Here is an 11,810-nt window from a genome sequence, read left to right as displayed (position 1 = left end):
ATGGGGTGGACGAAAGAAAGAACCGTACTCTAACTGATATGGTTAACGTCATGTTAGATACATCGGGTCTATCCAAGGCATGGTGGGGGAGGCGATATTGACTGCATGTCATGTCCTAAACCGTGTCCCCACAAAGAACAAAACCATTACCTCTTTTGAGGAATGGATAAGGAAAAGGTTGAAACTCTCTTACCTACGAACTTGGGGCTGTATAGCAAAAGTAAATGTACCGATACCCAAGAAGCGCAAGCTTGGACAAAGAACCGTGAATTGTGTTCTTCTGGGATATGCATTTCATAGCATTGGCTACAGATTTTTGATAGTAAAATCTTAGGTATCCGACATGCATGTTGGTACAATTATGGAGTCGAATGATGCGACTTTCTTTGAGGACATCTTTCCTATGAAAGAAACGTCTAGCTCGTCAATTCAGGAGATGCCCAGTTCATCTACTCAGGAATTATTTCCTGAACCTACCATGGATATAGAACACTTTGATAATCCTGTGGAGGATGACAATGAAGATCCCAGAAGGAGCAAGAGACAGAGGACTGTAAAGTCCTTTGGACATGATTTCATTGTGTACCTCGTGGATGACACTCCCACTTCCATTTCAGAAGCCTGTGCATCTCTGGATGTTGAATACTGGAAGGAAGCTATCCTTAAAGAGATGGATTCCATCACTTGGGAAATTACTGACCGTCCTTATGAGTGCAAACCTGTAGGATGTAAATGAGTGTTCAAGAAAAAGCTTAGGCCTGATGGTACTATTGAAAAGTACAAGGCACGTCTTGTGGCCAAGGGTTATACCCAGAAAGAAGGTGAAGATTTCTTTGATACATACTAACCTATTGCCAGATTGACCACCATTCGAGTGCTACTATCCTTGGCTGCCTCACATGGTCTTCTCGTTCATCAAATGGATGTTAAGACTGCTTTCCTAAATGGAGAGCTTGAAGAGGAAATTTATATGGAGCAACCTACACTAGTAGGAAAACGCTTATAGCTGGGACTTAGTTCTGTGGCGCACCACCAAAAATGCGCCACAGAAAGTTGTTTTGTGGCGCACCAGACACGGTGCGCCACAGAAATAGCTTAATTTTGTGGCGCACGACCAGTCCATGCGTCACAGAAACTTGGTGGGGCCAGCACCAATCAGTGGTTTCACTACTTCTGTGGCGCACACGACCACGTGCGCCACAGAAATAAGACATTTTGTGGTGCACTGGTCCTGGTGCGCCACTGAATTAAGACTTTCTGTGGCGCACGTGGGATGGTGCGCCACAGAAACAACACATTTCTGTGGCGCACATGAGTTCCGTGCGCCACAGAAGTTTTTTTTTGGCTCCCCACGCAACTCCACCCCCCTGTGGATCGCCTTTTTTACCTCTGTAAAAAATAAAAAACAATAGATAGAAATTTCAAAAAATAAAATCCTTCGAAATTCACATGTATTATGTCATCTAGCACCACTGAAATTTAACAAACATGAATTTTGACTTTTTTTTGCAAAATTGTGTGGGAAAATCATTAAACTAGTTTTCTGGTCGCATACGAACTCGAAAAAAACGCACAATATATCAAAATGTTCCCACAAAAATTCTACATTCGAATTCACCCGGGCTTGCCCGGTTGGACAATTTTTAGAATCGCCAAATTCGAAAAGAGTAAAAAGTTACGACCAGTTAAAGTTTTTTTGCTGCAAAAAAAGAAAATAAATTCTGTGGCGCACCTAGTGCCCATGCGCCACAGAATTAACGTCCAAAATTTGAATTTTATGTCGTCCTCCTCCACTTCTTCTCCACTTCTCCTCACTACTCCTCCACTTCTCCTCACTTCTCCTCTTTGGATGCAAACTTCTCCTCCACTTCTCCTTCTCCTCCTCCTCCTCCTCCACCACCACCACCACCACCACCTCCTCCGGCCTCCTCCTCCTCCACCACCACCACCACCTCCTCCGGGGACGGCCTCCTACTCCGGCGACCTCCTCCTCCTCCTACTCCGGCGACGATGACCTGCTCCTCCTCCTCCTCCTCCGGCCGGCCTTCTCCTCCTCCTACTCCGGCGACGACGACCTTCTCCTCCTTCTCCGGCGACCACCTCCTCCTCTTCCTCCACCACCTCCTCTTCCTCCACCACCACCTCCTCCTCCTCCGGTCGTCCTCCTCCTTCACCCACCCACCCACCTCCGGCTACCTTCCAACGAAATTTAAAAAAAATTAAAAAAATTCGGCGGCCCCAGATCTAGATCTGGCCGCCATTTTTTAAAATTTCAAAAAATAATTATGTGGCGCACCACCGCTGGTGCGCCACATAAATAAGTTTCTGTGGCGCACCGGCGGTGGTGCGCCACAGAAATAAGTTTCTGTGGCGCACCACCGCAGGTGCGCCATAGAAATAAGACTTTCTATGGCGCATGGAACGGTGCGCCACAGAAACCTTATTTTTGTGACGAGAATTCTGTGGCGCACCACCCATGCGCCACAGAATTGATTTTTGGTGCACCACTGATGAGCCTTTTCCTACTAGTGCTAATTGATTTGTAGTAGATGGTTAAGAAGAAAATGTGTGTAAATTACTGAAGTCTTTGTATGGGCTTAAGCAAGCGCCTAAGCAGTGGCATGAGAAGTTTGAAAGAACTTTAACCGCTGAAGGCTTTGTTGTAAACGAAGATGACAAGTGTGTATACTATCGCCATGGTGGGGGCGAGGGAGTTATTCTTTGTCTATATGTCGATGACATATTGATATTTGGGACCAATCTTACTGTGATTAAGGAGGTCAAGGAGTTCCTATCTTGTTGTTTTGAGATGAAGGATTTGGGAGTAATTGATGTGATCTTAAACATCAAGCTGCTGAAGGATGACGATGGTGGGATTACATTGCTTAAGTCCCACTATGTGGAAAATATCCTGAGTCACTTCGGGTATAATGACTGCAAATCTTCTCCAACGCCTTATGATTCTAGTGTGATAATTCATAAGAATAAAAGAATTGCTAGAGATCAATTGCGATATTCGCAGATCATTGGCTCGCTTATGTATTTAGCCAGCGCCACGAGGCCTGACATCTCCTTTGCTGTAAGTAAACTGAGCCGTTTTGTGTCTAGACCTGGAGATGTTCATTGGCATGCTCTTGAGAGAGTTTTGCGCTATTTGAAAGGCACTGCGAGTTATGACATTCACTATAGTGGGTATCCAAGGGTACTTGAGGGTTATAATGATGCAAATTGGATATCTGATGCTAATGAGACTAAGGCCACAAGTGGTTATTTGTTTACACTTGGATGTGACGCTGTTTCCTGGAAGTCTTGCAAGCAGACCGTCATTACGAGGTCAACTATGGGAGCAGAACACACATCATTAGACACAGCCACTGCGTGAGCTCTTGATGGATTTACCTGTTGTTGAGAAACCAATACCCGCTATTCCTATGAACTGTGATAATCAAACTGTGATCATCAAAGTAAACAGTTGTAAGGATAATATGAAGTCATCAAGGCATGTGAAGAGGAGACTGAAAACTGTTAGGAAAATGAGAAACTCCGTAGTTATAGCGTTGAATTATATCCATGCGTCTAGAAATCTAACAGACCCCTTCACAAAGGGACTATCACGAAATGTGATAGAAAATGCATCGAGGGAGATGGGTATGAGACCCACACTATGAGCTGCCCACGGTGGTAACCCACTCCATGTGATCGAAGATCCCGTGAATTAGAGCTGGGAGACAAGCTGTTGGTCAGCTGGGAGGAGAGTATATATCCCTATAGCAATTTTACCACTCCGTAAGATGCAATACTCTCCTAATCTGCATGGCAGGTTGATAATTATCTTAATGTGTTCTAGTGGCTTATTTTAGCAGAGATGTTGTCCTACAGAATATCTTTTTAAGAACACACCTATATGAGTCTGATTGTTAAACGTCGTAATCTATGAGAGTTGGGTTCTCTCTAGTAAACTCATGAAAGGCCCTGGAGTATGACGTATAAGCTCCAAACCGCGAGGAAGCCTGGTGGCAACCTAGTATCGGTCTAGGCTTTGTCGAAAGCTAGTGCGCAGAAAACTTGTAGTTCAAGGCATAATCCACTATCCAAGTTGCAATCTAGTGTAATATGAAGCTTTAAGTGGAAGTTTAACTTAACAGTCTCCACAACATACCGGTATATAAAACAATATTCTGGAAACTTATTGATGAGATGTGCCAATGAGAGTTTGTGGGGGATTGCTGGAATTTTTGGCCATTTGGCCTTTGGCCTATGCCCGTTATCAAATTCTGAAACTCACATGGCCCATTCCAAAAATCAGTGGCAGCACTAGTGGGGGCTAAAGTTTAGTCCCACATTGCTAGTGGGAAGAGAGTTGGAGTGGTATATAAGGTGGGTTGTTCTAGTCCTAGTAAGTGAGTGAGAAGAAAGAGAGCTCTCGCGCACTCCTCCTCCTCCGCCGCCCGCCTCGCCACGATGCGCCGCGGGTTGCGGGAATCTTGCCGAGCCGAGCTTATATTTTTGTTGTTTGGGAAATTAATTGTGTAATCAATTACGAGTCATTAACGGATGTTAACACAGCTTTTTTCGTTCCCTTTTTTCTGGATTGTGAACTCGTACGTGGGCTGCGTCCCACGACCTTCCCGAACCGCATCATATAAGTGCGGACGCAAACCCTAGCCTGCACTAGACGCAACGCGACTACCTGTTTCCAGTTCATTGCGCCGCCGCCTTCGTCTTCCTCATCCCGTCCGTCGGCGTGCACCGACTGCCGGGACAGTAGGCCTCCGGAACCCTGCCTCTCGTGAACCTGTACGGGTGAGGGGAAATCAGGGTTTTGGGGAGCGCTCCGGCGCGACTACTGGCATCACGGCGTCATCATTGGACGACGAGTTCCTCCGCACCGATAACTTCTTCCCGTATCTCAGCGACTTCTTCGGCAACCTCAACATGGGCGACAACGACGCTGCTATGAAGTATGTGATCTTGTCGTTTCTCTTTCAGTTTCTTCTTCTAGTTTGTATGGTAGATGTGATCGGTTTGTCTTATTTAGATGTGATCTGTTCATCTACCTTATTAGTCTGCACGATTGGTTTATTTGTTATTTTCATAGTCATGATTTATTAATTACTTGTACGGATTATTTCATATGGATATTTGCTTATATATTCAACATTTTCTTCTTACTATCCCCTTGCCAAAAGAATTTTGATCGGAAGTAGTCCAATCTTTTCTAGACTTCTTTGGGTAACTGGAAGAAAGAAATCATATACAGTACCATATTTGTAAGTACTGAATTAATGAGGACTAACCTTCCCCCAAGGAATAGTAATTTTCCTTTCCAACTAGTAAGAAGTTTGTGAAGTCTTTTTTCAATAATTTTCCATTCATTCAAAGTGAGTCTCCGATAATGGATCGGGATAGAAAGATAGCTGAGTGGAAAAGAACCAAGCCCACATCCGAATAGTTTGGCGTACAGGTTGGCCTTATCTTTGGCCTCGCCAAAACAAAACAATTCATTTTTATGGAAATAAATCTTAAGACTTGACAACTGCTTGAATGCTAAAAGGATTAGTTTCAGATTTCGTGCCTTTTTCAAATCATGATCCATAAAAAAAATTGTGTTATCGATATATTGAAGAATAGATAAGTCTCCATCAACCAAATTGGGAACTACTCCTTCAATTTTATTATCGATCTTAGCACACTCAATTATATCTGCCTCAGTCTGATCGTTTTGAAACACTCCTCACTCTGATCATTGCTACAGTACATGGAATCAAGGAAAATAGCAGCCTAGCTTGCTACAGCAGCTAGCATATGTGTCCATCAGTGTAAATTTCTCAATTAGAAACATGCAAGTTTAACTTAGTAGATAACATCGAGCAGAATCGTTTTTCTAACTAACCTCGACATCACGAGCTAGTACGAGCCTGGAAAGACAGACGTAGAGATGGTAAGTTTTGCTTGTAGAAGCGTTGTTTACAAATGAGAATGGAGCTAACGGCTTGTATGTAAGCTATAATCCAAATGAAAATCCGATGACGCCACGCTCGTCACCGTGCAAACTCGACTGCATCTATTCAACGTATCTCGGCACTTATCTGAAGCGGCTGGCTGTTTTGTCTGCTGCATCACGACGGAGGGGTAGACAACCTTTCTGAAGTCTTCTTCGCCTTCCGTTTCCTCTGATTCTTTCTTTTGCTTCTTCTCGGCACATGCATCAGAATAATCCAGGTCTGAGCTTGAGCTCCACGCCTAGTCTTCTTTCTTCCGACAGGAATTCAGTTGCTCGAAATGTCCTGGTGTTTGACAGACTGAAGATAGAATAGAAGCTTCAGTTATTCTCCCGCAGGATTCGTTTCTAGAAAGATATGAACAGCTGCCCGATCAAAGCATCATACCCAAATGCAACGACTTACATACACTTCGTACGAATCAAATTCTATGCGCACTATGCAAAATCCGAACGAAAAGTACTTGGCAGCTACCAAATCACCAGGAGAGCTGTGTCTTTTTTTATATATGTTCCAGAAACTGAACACCTTATTTTATGGGACACCAACGACATGGAATTTGGATCTACTCCATCTGTCGCCGCCTGCATTTGCATATTTGCATTAATTTTATACATTGCATGATATCGATTCCGTATTAACATATGATCAGATCCACGTTGCCACACGCCACCGCAAACATCACGCAGTTTGGTCCTGTAATCACACATGGAAATTGGAACTGTTCCTGGTTTCTTTGGATGCCTCCTAGATATAAGTCAAAACTGATGGCAATGGTGTCAAGGAAAGTCCGCCACGGTTTTGCATTTGTCAAGCGCACAGAGCCCGTGAGCCACGAACGGTTCGATTGACATACTCCGGGAGAATTCATATGTACCTGAAATGTCCTGGCAGGTGACGCATTCGTGCTCCCCATGTTTTCTTCCCCGATATCGACGTGATTGATATGTGGAGCATGTTGTGAAGTGTATATGTGGATTGCCTAGCCCTTTCCATCAGTTCGGACTTTTGGTTCAAGTGGTTAGTGCATGAAGCTTAACATGGTATCAGAGCCCCAGGTCCCACATGAAAAGAACCAGTGACAGAAGCAGCAACTGCAGGAGAGCTGGCAGATGAAGTGTCGGCGGAAGGAACGCGAAGCCAGTCTAACTCCCAGAGGCCCGGGGACTCAAGGCTGCGAGGGCCAGCTCCAACCAGGGCCTGTGTACGGCGGTCCTGAACAGCACAAGAATCAGCGTCAAGAATGACGCGACAACCAGAATCAGTAAGCTGACTAGCAGAAAACAGGTTCATCTTAAGGCTAGGAACATGAGAAACATCAGGAACAGAGAAAGATGAAGTAGAAAGGGTGCCTCGACTGGAAACAGGAAGAGAGGAACCATCAGCCGTGATAACACGGACAGGAGAAATAAGAGAGCGAAGAGCGGAAAGGATAGAAGACGCAGAAGTCATATGAAAAGAAGCTCCAGAATCCAGATACCACGGGGATGACGTACCTGACTGTGTAGAAGGTGGTGGTCGCGCGGTGCCAGAAGAGCCAGACACAGAACCAGCAGTACCCGTCGAAGAAGAGCCTGTAGCAGCGAGCAGACCACGAAGACCACGGATAATGTCCTGATCAGACAGCGCAACAGCAGACGAGCCTGAAGAACCAGCCTGCCGACGAGCAAGCTTATCAAGGTACTGCTGACGTAAGCTGGGGTCCCTCCTCCAGCAGCCAGAGACGTCGTGGCCAGCCTTGCCACAGAAGGCGCAGGGAGGACGAGGACCACGAGGCTGCTGAGACTGACTCTGGCCCTGGACCGACGGAGTAGAGAGTAACGGCGGTGCTGGAGACCGCAACGAAGCGGACGGCACAGGAGGACCACGAGCAGCAAGTGCAGAGGGAACCGCAAGAAGACCAGCACCACGAAGACGAGTCTCCTCTGCGCGCAGCTCAGCGAGTACCTCAGAGAGCGGAACACGACCACGGGCAAGCAGCTGGGCACGACGCGGCTCAAACTCCGTGCGGAGCCGCGACAAGAACTCAAAAACGCGCTGAAACTCCAGATCCGCGCGCACAGTCAGACAGCAGGGACAGGTGCCACACACAGCTGTACGAAGAGAATCAAGCTGACGCCAAATAGCAGCACTCTGAGTATAGAACTCGTCAATAGTAGAATCACCCTGCTGAAGATCATGCTCCTGACGAACCACAGACAGATAAAGAGCATCCCCAGACGGCTGATAGCGCTGACGAAGAAAAGCCCACTGAGCAGCAGCAGTGGGAAGACTCATGAACTCGGCAAAGCATCGAGGCAGAACACTGGAAGTGAGAACAGCAGCAGCACGAGCATCATCATCGATCCACTGAGTGTAGTCAGTCAGATCCAGCCGGTAGGTCGCAACAGCAGTAGAATACTCCTGAACCTTCCGGTCATAATCAGCCAGAGCAGTATCAGCGGCACTCTTGGCTGCATCCTTGTCCTCCTGAGAAGCATCGGGGGCAAGGGAAACGGGCGTCGGTGCAGTAGGCGCCGTAGGAGCAACGGGGCGCAACGGACAAGGGTCCTCGCCAGAAAGCACACCCCAAAGACGAAGACCGCGCATGTGGACGCGCATAAAGGCAGCGAAATCAGGATAATTCGCGCCATCAAAAGTCACCGGGCAGCGAGGAATCGCAACATAACCCGACGAGGAAGACATAGCTCTGTCGTTTTTTTTTTGGCTTTTTTTTTTACTAACTGACGGAGCCGAGCCGAGCCGAGCCGAAGCTCAGATCGAGCCGATCAGGAGCCGAGCCGAAGCTCAGATCGAGCCGATCAGGAGATCAGATCGATCTCGAAATCGATCGGGACGGCGGCGGAACGGGCGGTCGGGCGGCCTGCAGGCGCGGGCGGCCGGAACGACCGGGGGGCAGCGGGAACGGCGGGCGGGCGGCCTGGAGGCGCGGGCAGCCGAGCAGCGGCTGGCGAGCAGGCCGGCGGGCGGCCGGAGCAGCGGCGGCGAGCAGGAATCAGCGGGCGGCCGACGGGAGGCGGCCGGGAACGGCGAGAACGGCCGGCGGGAGGCCAGGAAACAGCGGAGAACGGCCGACGGCGGCCGGAGCTGGTGAAGGAGAGGCGGCGGCGGCGACCGGGCGCGGCGGCGAGATGCCAAGGCGGGCGGCTGCGATGCGAAAAAAAAGCCTTACGACTCTGATACCATGATAAGCTTCATGCACTAGCCACTTGAACCAAAAGTCCGAACTGATGGAAAGGGCTAGGCAATCCACATATACACTTCACAACAGAGCACATGGATGGACGGCGCCGGCCGGCGCTGTGCCTTGGTTGAGAATAGAGCCGGCGCTGACCTCTGGTGATAGCTCATTTGGAGAGTTAATCCAGTGGTGTCAATGCAGATTTTGTTAACCACTTTTCCTTCGAAAAATATACTACTGTGAATTGGATAGCCATCAGACATTAAGGCGCCGACACCGAAGAACCCGGAACAATGTCCAAGAGAGGGAAAACAACGCTAACACAAAGCTGTGGAGCGAGATCACGGTGAGGAGCGGCGCGGCGACCCGACCGCGTCTTAACTACAGCGTAGCGCATTGCCAGGATTAAGCATGCAAATATACTAAGACCATGTACTATGTGTGAAAAAGCGGTTCTAACACTCTCTCTCCTCCTATTGAATCGATTCTATACATAACAAGGAACCGAATCATTGGTCTGACACAAAAAAACGGCTCCTATTGTTGGTTTGCTTCTTTGCTTGTAAACCATGCATGCATGCATGGGATAGGAGAATGGGCCCATATGGCATAGACTAAAAAGAAAAGGAAGATTCATCAATTGGCATGCATGTATGTCAGAGCAAAGTGATTCACACATAGCAGCGAATCAAAGCCGATTCCAAACCCTGCCATGTTTTCCTTTGAACCGAACACACATAGTACATGGTCTAAGCTCAACGTCTGATCTTCTGGCCCCTCAACGTGCAGGTTCATATGATTTTGGTCGAACGTCGAATCATTCGTGTCATGTGTCATTCAAGATGATATACGTTGTCACTCATGATCAATTAATTGTATACTTGTATTATACTGTGTTTGTGTCACATTCTATGTGTTTTTTTCCTATTTGATTTTTTTGACTAGTGCCTTCACATCTAGAGTTGCGTCAAGGCGATAATAACAAGATGACATGTAAAGCTAACTAAGTGTCTGGATCATCACAATCAAGTGTTTGGAGTTTGCTGGATCGGGTGGTATTTGGTCGTGCGCACCCATATTTTTATTTCAGCCGTTTGGTTCTGGAGGGAGCGGCTCGAAGCTCTGTTCTGTGTTAACATCAAGTGACATTTTGTCCATGGTGAAGTCAGAAGAAGAGAATATCATGAAGACCGGATAGTAGGTATAGCTAATGGAGATTTAAGTCTCCGCGCTGTTGAGGGACTTGCTTGGCGTTCAGGGCTTCGCAGTAGTGGTATAAAAGTGGGGACGGCAACACATGTGAAGTTCAGAGTCCTACCTTTCAGGGTGAAAACCTAAGGTCTAACCTTAACTGGTTGTGCCTGGCAATGACCATGTTGGAGGCATTGTTTTGAGAGCGGGCACTATCTTCAGGGTGAAAACCTAAAATCTTTGATCGGGCGACGACGTTGTTGGTGCACTATTTTCTTCTTGGAGGCGTCGTTTTTGGAGAGTCTGTATTTCAGGTGTTGTCTTGGTGGTGGATGTATTGTTGTTGCTAGGCCTAGAATGCTGTAGCGGAACTTTTGTTTCTTAGTTTTCTTTTTTCCTTTTTTGGATGTGTGCCTCCGTATTGTCATTAGGGTGTTGCGTTGTTGCAGAGGCTGGGTGTAGTTGGTATCTTCTGATATTAATATATTTCCTTTATCGAAAAAATAATATCCTTGTCAGATGGCTGATCTGGATTGCTAGATAAGTTCATACTACGCCCATTGCATTTAGTGAAACCTTTCCTAATTAATCCATTCATCGACATCTAAAGCAGAGAAAATCACTGTCCAGTTTATAGTGCTTCTAGAACCAATCGAAAACCCTACCACCCACGATCAGGAACCATTCAAAACCTCCACTAAAAACTCAGTGAAGGTGCAGACGACGGAGGGTCTCGATCCAACTTCTATAGAAAAACATGCGTCGCATGTAAAGCAGCTAGAAAAAAAAAGATGGTCGACAGGATGTAAAGCAAGAAACAAGCCTCGAGAATGCAGATCTCTCCCTGCTGGTAAACTTAGGTCACAATCAGGTAGCATGCAACCCACATGACGCATTTCTTCATTTGCCTTCTAGAAGCATTTCAACGGCTGAAAGTACTGACAAAAGAAAAGGTCCAACTGAAAAGGTCCCAGCCAGGTGATCCACGAGACCACGACGGAAGAGTGCCACATGGTGCAAAGGTATCCATGAGGGTAAATTTCGTCCACGGAAAAACAATTTCTCTGGCTCAATCTGATTATTGCTACACAGTACAGGAGCAGCCTAGCTTACTACAGTAGCTAGTGCATCCATCATCCATGAGTGTACATTTCTCAATTAAAAACCTGCAAATTCTCCTTAGATGATAGCAAAGATTTTAAAAAAAAATGAATCTGGATCGATCTTCTTGACTAACCGTCGATATCACGAGCTACGAGCCCAGGATGACAGGAAGTTTTGGTTGCAGAAGCGTCTCAGATGAGAAATGAAAAGAACCCATCTTGGACAACGGCCGTAGCTAGAATGGTGCTAGCTAACGGCTTGTAACTACAATCCAAATGAAAATCGAGTGGAGATCCTTGATGCATGCACGGCGTTCCGACACGACGCCACAC

The 11,810-nt window shown here is 46.8% G+C and overlaps 1 protein-coding gene across 1 annotated transcript; it reads right to left on the bottom strand.

The window, feature by feature from the left end:
* Positions 1-7,076: 7,076 nt before the first annotated feature.
* Positions 7,077-8,282, bottom strand: LOC127347217 (uncharacterized). The gene is made up of 2 exons (XM_071818802.1): positions 7,499-8,282; positions 7,077-7,217 (listed from the first exon to the last, which is right to left on the bottom strand). Exons 1-2 carry the CDS (start codon positions 8,277-8,279, stop codon positions 7,171-7,173), a joined length of 828 nt encoding a protein of 275 aa, XP_071674903.1. The 5' UTR covers positions 8,280-8,282; the 3' UTR covers positions 7,077-7,170.
* Between the last annotated feature and the right edge of the window lie 3,528 nt (positions 8,283-11,810).

Source organism: Lolium perenne, chromosome 4 (genome assembly GCF_019359855.2).
Source record: "Lolium perenne isolate Kyuss_39 chromosome 4, Kyuss_2.0, whole genome shotgun sequence".
NCBI classification, from domain to species: domain Eukaryota; kingdom Viridiplantae; phylum Streptophyta; class Magnoliopsida; order Poales; family Poaceae; genus Lolium; species Lolium perenne.
Note: the sequence above shows the minus strand (reverse complement) of the source record. Positions and strands in the feature narration are given on the sequence as shown.